General features: G+C 47.7%; 1 protein-coding gene across 1 annotated transcript; it reads right to left on the reverse strand.

Moving 5' to 3' along the window:
• Positions 1 to 2,238: 2,238 nt before the first annotated feature.
• Positions 2,239 to 10,148, reverse strand: NOA1 (nitric oxide associated 1; the record flags this gene model as incomplete). Its single annotated transcript, XM_009576150.1, has 6 exons — positions 2,239 to 2,517; positions 3,110 to 3,227; positions 4,053 to 4,169; positions 6,366 to 6,497; positions 8,887 to 9,083; positions 9,947 to 10,148. Coding segments are annotated over 6 exons (972 nt in total), but the record flags the coding sequence as incomplete, so codon positions are not given.
• Positions 10,149 to 10,780: the final 632 nt, after the last annotated feature.

Consider the following 10,780-nt stretch of genomic DNA (forward strand, 5'->3'; position numbering starts at 1 on the left):
CTCCTGAGGAATGAACACCATGTCTGGGCCCCTTCAGGGCTCTGTTTGCAGAGCCATCAGCCCCTCTGTCCAGGAGTGAAACCCATCACCATAAGTCTTTGTCTTGGGGGGATCTCATCAATGTTTATAATCACCGGAAAGGAGGGTGCAAAGAGGACGGAGCCAGGCTCTTTGGAGCCAGGCTCTTTTCAGTGGTGCCCAGTGACAGGACCAGAGGCAATGGGCACGACCTGACATACAGGAGGTTCCCTCTGAGCATCAGGAAACACTTTTTTACTGTGAGGGTGAAGGAGCACTAGTGCAGGTGTTGCACAGGGCGGCTGTGGTGTCACCATCCTTAGAGATCATAAAAAGCCATCTAGACACAGTCCTGGGCAGCCTGCTCTAGGTGGCCCTGCTTGAGCAGGGGGGGTGCACCAGAGGACCTCCGGAGGTCCCTTCAACCTCAACCATGCTGAGTCTGTGTGACATGGAGCTCCCCCGGTCACCCTTTGGGCTAAGGGAGATTGCTGTCTAGTGGTGTGGGACACATCAGGGGATGCAGGGGAAGAACATTCTGGGATTGCACAGGACTTATTATGGGATGTTCAGGGGAGGAATCAAAGGTGGGAAAAGGGAGGGATTTAGGTGATTTGGGGAACAAGTGTGGGAAATAGAGGGGTAAGGGGATAAAGAAGGCTAGTTGTGTGTAAATAGTTGGCTAGTTGGTACGCATGTCTGGCCAAGCCCTGCACCTGATCAGCACCATCTGTCCTGTGCCCTTGTTAAATTCCTTTCTGACTTTCCTGGGCAAGGGCTCTGTATTCTGTGTCCATGTGTGCATATCGGAATGTGGGGGCAGCAACCGGAGTCAGACCGTGGGTCAGAGGAGCTGTGTGTCCATGGTGCAGCAACTAAAGTAGGGAGGGGGGTGCAATTGCTAGTGAGGATCGCAGGAGCTGTGTGTCCATGGTGCAGCAACTGAAGTGGGGAGGGGGGTGCAATTGCTAGTGAGGATCAAGTTGGACTAGCTTGAAAGCAGGTGAAGTGGCCTGGGAGGAAAGGGGTGTGGGGGTCTCTAAAAGCCAGCTCAGGGTGTCAGAGCACCTGGATGGCCCTAGGAGTAAGAGCACAAGGCTATGGGACCAGGGCAGTCCTGGCCAGTTGTGTGTCTGTACACCAGACTGTACCAGCAACTGGAACGGGACTGCAGCCTCAGGGGCTCACATCTCCAGGTGCCAGCAACTGGGAGAATGGCATCCAGGGACCAGCAGTTACTGGGCAGATGGAGTGTCTGAGCCCAGCAGCTAGAGGGATCCACCACGTACATGTGTGTGTGTGTGTGATTACAGGCTGTTGGTGCTATGTTCGCATTAAGCGCTGTGTGTCTTTCTGTGATCTGTGTGGCCAGACATGTATATATGTGGTGTGTATGCGTGCTCCGTGCCCACGGGGAATACATCTTCAGCCTCACTAGTGGTTGATCCTGGCAGGATGGAGCTGGAGCAGCCGCACCTCTCTTCGGCTGTCAGATCTGGCATGAAACACTTTCCTCAACACTGGCCTTCCTGCTGGAGCTTTTGTGTAGTTAGCAGGACACTTATGCCCACACAAGAGTGCTTTGTCAGCAATTTGAAAAGGATACAAAGGAGTAAGTATCTTTGAAAAGTTTTATTCTACACCCTCAGTTTCAGAATCCTTTACAAAAACTACAGAAACCAAATCAAAGCAGCGAGTTGCAAAGCGAGCAGCCTACTTTTCATTAATTCACCTTTCCCGTGTCCAAAAGCAGGGTGTTGCACTCCCTCATCTCCCCCAGATATTGAAGGACTGAAAGGACCTGATTTTTGGTCGATGTTGCTGAATTACTATCAGCCACTAGGAGGATCATACCCGTGCTCTGGAAACACCATAAAGCCCCCAACAACAAGGTGATAATTTCTGACCTGTGGGAGCATGTCCGCAAGAGAAGACCTACTCTATGAGCAGCAAAGCCAGCCCACGGCAGGCAGGTGAGTTTCCATCCCATATTTCAAGAGGAAACAGGTAAAGGGATTTGCTCATAGATACTGGCAGGTCCCAGGGAGAAGCTGTTTCACCTCTCATAGCAAGGTATCAGCCACTCAGCTCATTCAAAATGGCTGCACTGCAGTAGCTGGATCAGGCACGGACTTGTGGAGTCCTGCATCAGGCGCTGTACTTCCCCCCCAGGCCTGCTTTCAACAATGTGCCTGTCTGCCTTTAAAAAGGAGTCCAAGCTCTCCTGAGTATCAACAAGCAACAAGGTTCTCCAGAGGCTCTTCTGTCTTCTACCTTGCTCAGATGATAAGTGCTATTTCTTCCCTGCGGTTTTCAGGTTTTCCACCAGGGAAGGAGGCTTTTTGGTCCTGTAAGCAGCAGTGCCTGCAATCCGGGCCCCTCTGATGGTACTGATGTACGGCAAAAGGGGAGGCTCCCGCACCACCAACGCGGTGCCCTTGGGAGTATAGGCTCGGAGCAGCAGTTGCTCTTCCGCATGAGCTGTCACTGCCACCCAGCCTGCACAGCCAAAAAAAAATAAAAAAGATAGTCAGCGAGACGAGTGACTAGTATCAGAACGAGGGTTCTGACGCAAACTCAGTGCCTCCTGTGTTGGCTAAGAACCTGAGCTACCCAGGTGTGATTTCTTTGAGAAACCAAGCTCAAAGGTAATATCCATTCCTTTCCCAATAGCAGGCAGCACCTAAAGCCACATCTTAGTCTCCCCAGGCACAGCTCTTTCCTGGTGAACTTAAGAGGGATGGTGGGAACTACCAAACCCACAATAATAAAGCTTTCCAGTCCACGGCCCTTTCCCTCTCACCTGAACAGTGGACGGTGTCACAGCCATTCCTGATGCTGTGGAACTTGTATGGCAGCCAGAGCATAAAGTATTCCAATGTGGTCATCCTGTACAAGCATGGTTGTCAATCTCCATTCTTGGAGGTTGCCAAGCCTCAGCCAGACACAGTCATGGCTACCCTGATTTTGTGTTGGTGACAGTCCTGCTCTGAGCAGGAAATAGGGCTTCATCCCTTCAGAGGCCTCTTCCCGTCAATGTTTCTAGGATGCAGACCCTGCAAAGCAAACTAATGAAGAAATATTAAATTACCTGCAGAGGAAAGCTTGATATCTGCGACTGCCTCCGTGGTACCAATTCCTTTCAGTGTAATGTCCTGAGGGACAAGGGGGGGGAACTCTTTCATTCGCTCTTCCCCACCCATGGGAACCTAACATCAAAACATGGAGAAAAGATTTAACAGTCAAGAGTTGCTTCAGCACTCCTACCTTAAACTGGTGAGCAAGGCACAAAGGGGAATAAAGATATTAGGCTGTTGTTATCCAAGTAGGAGCTGGCTTGAATACCCTTGAATCCAGGTTTGCCAGGAACGGAATCAGGGTCACATCCAGAGCAACCCAGTGGGAGCTCAGAGGTGAGCAAAGATGGAGTGCCCACAGTGCAGGACCCAGCTGATGGCTCAAGCCAGCTGCCTTGATGTGAGTGGCAGCACTTGTTCTCGATGTGTGCAGGAAGGGAGCTGCCAGGACAAGGACAGCTCACCCCATCCCCCATCAATCTGCGTGTGTGGCAGTATCAAGGACAAAGTCAGACCACCAAAATATGCAGGAATGTGCAGAGGATCCAGCGGGGAAAGAATAAGAAAGGTACATTTTTCAACTGCAATCCGTTCTGAAACCCAAGTCTGAAGTTTGCCATGGAAAATACCCCACTGCTGCCTGCACTTTAAGGCTGTTGAAGAAAAGCCAAGCATCAGAGAGCAGAGCACCGCAAACCTTCTTATCAGCCTGAACGCTAGAAACTGAAGCTCTGCTGAAAATGCATTATCTTGGGTGCTCTCTCCTAACACAGCTGCAGCCACGCAGTCTGTGCAAGACTGCTCCACACTGCAGATCTCCACTCTCCCACTGCAGAAGTCCCAAACTCCTGACATGTGCTGGTTTTCCCCGTCAATTGTGCCCCAGACAGGGCGCTTCACTGGGCGGGACGGCCTGCCTATCTGAAACCAAGAGCCCATGACAGCACCTCCTTTTACCTTTAGTAACTCTTGGCCAGCATGCTTCTCGTAGAGAGCATCTGCATTACTCAGAGTAGCAATGCGGACTGGCAACAGGTTAGAAGCCACGACAGAAAACCAGGCAGGCTTTTCTCCCTGAAATAAATAACAAGAAGAGGATGTTACTTGTGATAACAGAAAAGCAGCCCTGAATTGCTCTCTCCTGCTCCGTTTCTTTCCTGCATGTTGAAAACCTGTTTGACTGATGTCCCCTCCTTGTCCAAGGAGGAGTCCTTGCCTCTGTCACTGCAGGGTTTATATAAACAGGGGAGCTGAGCTTCCAGGAGAGAAGCACCCATGGCTTCACCATCCTGCCCCAAAGCACCCCCAGTACCACATCCCCTGCCATCACATCTGCCTAGCTCTGGCAAATCATCCAAGAGATATCTTTGCTCTCATTTAATTCTCAAGAACAAACTCCGTGTGGTTATTGAGCATGAGAGGTGATGGACATCTCCTGTCTTGTGCTTCTTCTCCTATCATTTTACATTTCTAACACGCACCTCTCATCGAATCTTACTTGGTTCCAAGCTGCTCTCAAGCTATACAAAGACTGAATGTGGAGCAATTTCAGCAGGCACTCTCATGACTTTTGCACGCAAAGGAAACGAGGTCAGAGAGGGGAGAAACCTCTACAAACACTGCTAGCAGCCTGAAATAAGGAAACCAATGTGCAGCAATTCCTCCTTCAAGTTCATCGCAGATCTAATCTGAGGCAGGGGCTCCTCTGTCATGGTCTGAGCACAACTGACTTCCTTCAAGGTCTCTTGAAGATGTAGATACAAAAGACTGATACAGCAACAGGCTGAGACAGATACCGAAGACCTGTGGGACCCTAAATGTGCACAGCTCTACTTGCTAGGAGCACCATTACATGGAGAACAGGCTTATAGCATGAAGCCTAACTGCCAGCCCTGCTGCACCGGACATGTCTCTGAGCCCGATCCTCTCATCAGGAGATGGTGCGACACTCCTTTACCCTGACCTCAGGTTCCCCAGACTGCCAACACCAGCCGCATTCTGCACAACTCCCAAGAACAGAAGTCATTCCTCACGACAAAACAACCCCTCGGGCAGCCCTGTGGCCAGACTACCTGCCCTATCCTCTTCATCGTGTCAGAGGCCTCATCCGTACTCACAGGCTGGCCTGATCTCACAGCGTTTCTGCAGAAGGTGTTTACTGCCAGCAAGACGTCACCTGTATCGCTGTCCTACTTTGCCAGGGATGCAAATCCAGGTGCTTTCTTGAGTCCCTGCTGGTGCCTAACCAACATGCCTAGAAAGTTCTTTTCTGAGAGCTTTGCCCAAAGCAGTATGGATAAAGACAGGTTTTTTTCTGCTGGGTTGCTCTCCTCACAAACAGCAATTTTTCCTGAGGCATTACTCCTCTGTACTGCCAAGCTATTTTTTGGGCCACAGCCCTGGATTCTCACCTTAGCTATGATGGAGCTCTCCTGCCATACTGATACACTATCGCTTACAGAATTCTGTCCCCTTCATCTTTCTGGTTTTCTTCCAGCAGGTCAAGAGTGTCCCCAGCAAAGTACCAATTCAACATTTCTATGGCGATCTTGGAAAGCTGACTCAAACAAAGGAATAGCCATACACACACGCCCTTCTCAAAATGGGGCAAACTACTGAGAAAGGCATTATCATAAGTGCTAGACCCGTATCTGGAAAGAACCACCCCTTCCAGAGGTAACATCATGGGAGGTCAGCTCCATACAGCCCAATAAAGGTGTATAGCACGGGAATTCTAATAAATGGAAGAAATTGGCATGGGAGGAGACATACAGTGCCTTTTACAAATATTTTTACAGAAACTAAAATATATGTACATTTAATTGCTTCCTTGGGCAAACTCTTCAGACAGGTCTATGTAAGGAAAGAAAAACGCCCATGCTTTTCTCTCTTGGCAGACAGCTTTCATGAAACACAGAAATGAGGAAAAACACCTCTTCCCAGTTAATTCTGGCACTCTTCTCCTTCCCTCCCTCCCTGCCTCGTGCCTTTGTATGTTACGGGAAGCATATCAAGCTGAAGGCATTTGTCAGCATTCAAAAGCAGTTACCGTTATACGACATAAAATATTGCACACTGGTAACAAGTATCAAACCTTTCAAATGCAATTCCCCATGCCAAGGCATTCTGACTTTATGCAGTGCTTTAACAGATTCATCGTCTCAAAAGCAGCAAAGAAAGGGTCTGGGGAAGCTACCCAGAAAGCCTATCATCATCTGGTACTCTAACAAGAGATGAAGCAGCTGCTCACAAAATCCTTTCTTCCCTTACCTGTAAGTAGTCTACACGTCCCAAGGCTGCTAAAAACAAGACCATTCCTGGCTTGAGAATGAAGGTCCGTGGAATGATGGCATGTGTTGGCAAAACCAGCTTTACCTCTTTCTCTGTCAGGAGATTTAAAACCTGCAAAATAAATTGTACTGCCATTACTCATTCCAGATGTTTCCATGGGGACAATGAAATTAATATTGGTATTATGTTGACAGAGGAAAAAGATCAAGTAGAGCAGCGTGAAGAACGTCTAACAGAACAGTTCAATTCTGGTACACACAGTAAGTGAGAAGCAGGAGGAGGTAGGGACATCACCAATCTCCATGGCAATGCAGGGTCCATATCAAAGTGTAACAGCTGCCAGCAGCCTGTTGGACCACGGATTCAGGAATCCTGGGTCTGGCTGGAACAAGCTCATGCAAGATTTACTGTGCTTTAGCATGAGTGCAGCCATGTGCAGAACTGGAGACCACCTTTGGCTATGACATTTGAGTTACTCCACTTAGGTAGTGATGCAAAGTGCCAAATCAATACTAGCAGCAAAGCTAATCTCAAATATCTCACTGAGAGAAAAGTGCTGGATCACACTGTGAAACAACGAAAACTGCAGGATGACCAGCCTGCCACACAGTGTGGATCCCTACACCGGGCACGGTGAAACAAGCTCTCCCCTCTGTGAGGACTCCCAAATGCTCTTGCTGCTTGTATTCCTCTCCTCCCTCTTCCCTTCCATTTCCTGGCTTAACTGACTCATCTGTTCAGGTGCTAACTTTTTTCAGTGAAATGATCCACCCCAAAGTCTACTGAAAAGCCAGTGACTTAACCAGCAGTGCTGCAGACACAGCGGTCTGATCGCTTCCTAAAGAAGCACTGTTCAAACCCAGCTATGAAACAATGTGCAGGCACAGAAGTTCAGGAAGCAGCGCCTTGAAGGAAACAACTAGTCTCCAGGTTGATGGTGTCTCTTTCCTAAACACAGGGAACTGACAGCAGAAATGTTTCCAACTCTGTCCCCCATGCATGCCACAGTCACGCAAATACAAGTTTGTAGCAGTCTGGCCATGAGGATTCACCTCAATTCAGCATCAAAAGACCGAACTAACAAGGGTTGTGGTGCAGCCAGAACCCAAATGTTCACAAGCAGACAATCTTTAGCTTGGAAGTCAGGGCAGCCTTCAACACCGATTCTGAAAGACCAGGAGGCTTTGCCCTGCTAGCTGCAGGTTTTCTGATGTGTTTGGCAATGCTTAAACCAAAATTTGAGAGTTATCAGTAATCCTCTTCTAAGCTTTCCCAAAGTTTAGCTTTGGAAGGAGTCATAAGGAAGCAGCTAAAAACAAACCCCCAAGGAATAAGGACAAAAATGTAATTCCATCATATGCTAACAGCCGCTTTCCCTCCCTTGTCTTCCAAAGTAAAAAAAAACCCAAAACCAAACCTGCTCGTAACTAGAAATCTCCCTGGCCAAACTCTGCCACATAGACCATCTGCTTGTCCTCCAGCCAGATCGAACACTGATCGCAGAAACAAAATTTGATCTGAAACTTGGCAGGTAGCTCTCCAAAGGCACAGCCAGGATAATCAAAATCAGAAACGGCAGCAAGTATTTCTGGACGTAGGAAAGCCCACTTGCTTTCCACACTTATTCAACTCCAGAAGGGGGGAAGAACATATCCAATCTCCAGTTACCAAACCAGGCCTCTAAGCTGATGACTGTCTTTACACTGGACACTAACCAGCTATCAGAGAGTAAAGTGCCACAGTAAAGTGGGTTACGATCTGGCAAACATATCTACTAGAAAGCCAGTAGTTTTCTAGTGTTCATAAAAGCAGCATCTGCACTTGAGCTGTGCAGTCTCAGTACAGTTCTTGTGCTTCCTTCTCTTCAGAACTTTCCTATCTCTTTGTACTTTTTAATCTTCCCAAAAAGATGACCTGCAGCTCTGCATAGATATCAAAGCGATCAAAAATCAAAACATGACTTTTTTGGATGTGTGCACTACATCAGCACTGGCTTCAGAGCCATTGCTCTACTGAAACACTGAGGTAGGCCTGACATATCGAAGCTTTTAACGGGAACACTGCAGATCCTGTTAGCTTCAGGAGAATGCTTTCTCAAAGATTCGGTTCAGTCACACAACACTGGTTATCCTCCTAAGCTCCACCTTTTTTAGTAGACTGGCAGAGCTAAAAAGGTGCAAACTTCTTCGGGTGATGATGGTATAAACTTGCTTATAGCACTATTGCTTACTTCCCTTCGTTCAGATGTTAAGAAAGTTTTGCTGACGCAGTCATACAGTTCCTTTGAAAAGATCACAGTATGCATTAATCAGAAACGTAACAGCGTTAACACAATGAACCCTTCCCAAGTAAATACAAACCATATTTTAAGACAATTGCCCAAACCAAAAGAATCCCAACCCCAGGACTACAGCAGAAATACTCTCCCACATGCACAGCTAAGGCAGAACAGTCCTCCCAAACCCTGACCTCCTGAAACACAGCACCACAGAGTACCTACACAGTTTTCCTTTACAATCCCTGGAGTGTCAAAACACCAGCGAGCATCTTTCACTTCGTTGTATGTGAACTCTTCCCTTTCCTCACGCTTCCTAGGTGAATGTCTGGGATCTTCATCTATGCTGTACGAGAGCATATCAGGGTCAAAGTCAACCACAGGGCTAGACTTCTGCCGTTGAAACGTTCTTCCAACTCTTCCTGGATTAAAATGAAAGGTTTCCTGGTAATTAATTTATTAACTTGTCTTTCCTTCAATTGGACATCTGTCCCTTCCCTGGCTTAAAAGAGATGCACATTGGTAATATAAAGGTGATAAAGATGCTATGTGGCTAGAAATTTGCGTGTTCAAAAGCCAGGATGCTACGAAATTCCTTCTATAATTCTTGCTTAGCACTCCTCAAGCCCATAAACCTTAGCAGAGACCAGATCACAGATACCCCATCATTTCCATTTTACAGTAAAGCAGGCTGCCTTCTTTTTTCAGTGCCTTAGACTGTCAAACATAGAATTATTTGAAAATCAGAGCTATCTTCTGGCAACCCCCTCTTTTGGATACATACTAAAATGATGCACAACCACTGCAGCCTGCAGCCAAAACGTGATTATTTAAAAATGAAACCTGTTTTCTTCCTTGGGGAATGAGACATAGCCTACATTGCAATACCATTGTAAACTACTAAGCTATCTTAACTAGATTAGCGAATGCCTGGCCGATGGGAGGTGCACTGCACAGAGGAAACCTCTACGACGCTACTACAACAGGTGAAAAATAAGTACTTGAAAGAAATACTAATGATGCTACTTACAGAGGAGCCAGAGGTCTTGCACCCACTACTCAGGGAACAAAAACTGACCAAAATAACTTGAATGCAAGTTTGGAATTTTTTTATTGCTACTACAGATAGCATGTTCTTCCCATAATTAAATGGAAATGAGTTCTTTCAGAATGGGAAGAAATTACTTGCCAAAACCAGCTAGATCCTACAGCAAATTAAGGAGTTAACAGTCCTTTCTATAAAGCAGTATTTTCATCAGGGCAGAGGGGTAATACCTTTACTCACCCACTAAGTAACCTTGCTTTTTAAGGTGATTAAGGTACTTTTTTTCTTCACCGCTTAGCTGATCTTCTGTTTTTGTTGCCTCCTCTTTCAGCCTCTCCTGCCTTCGGAATATCCTGTCACATGTAGGATTAATAATTGGAAATTTCAACAGGTTCAGTGTTGTTCCTGGAAAAAAAAACAGAGGGCATGGTTGGGCCGCTGACTACCTGGAACATTTAAGTTCTGAGGAATAAAAAAAAAAAAAAAAATTGCTTCTCCAGCTTTTGGGTGAAACCCAGTAACACAAAGTTGGAGGTGGAACTACAGCTGCTCCCATAAAGTACTAGCCTCGCCAGCCACAGTGGCAGAAACAAGGCATCCATCCAGGTGAGATCTGCTCTCTCTATGGTGTGATGAAACAGGTCTCAAAGCCAAGTGGTGCCAAGACTGACTTAATACACCCCAGGCAAGTCCCACCTCCAGGCAGCTTGGTTTGGCCCATGATTGTTTTACAGGTGCTCACCAGTCCACCTCCCCGTCTCTCTCTAGACTGGAGGGCACCCCTCATTGATAGGGACATGGCAAGGCACGCAGATCGAGTATCGTCCCCACTGTTAGGGGAGCACACCAGCCCGCTCTGGTTTATCTGCCCCCTTAGCGCTACGAGATGCACAGCACCCTCTGTGCACACCTCCCACCCTTGCCACCCTGAGGAAGGCGATGATTCGAAGCACTGGAGCTCGCTGCCCACAATGGTGACGCTTCGCGGGGGCGGGCACCCGTTTGGTGACAGGTCCTCCTGCTGCAGGGGTGGCTGAGGGTAGCCTTGCAGGAGGCCCCGGGCCAGCTGGCCTC

The sequence above is a fragment of the Fulmarus glacialis genome, unplaced genomic scaffold (assembly GCF_000690835.1).
Source record: "Fulmarus glacialis isolate BGI_N327 unplaced genomic scaffold, ASM69083v1 scaffold15294, whole genome shotgun sequence".
NCBI lineage: Eukaryota > Metazoa > Chordata > Aves > Procellariiformes > Procellariidae > Fulmarus > Fulmarus glacialis.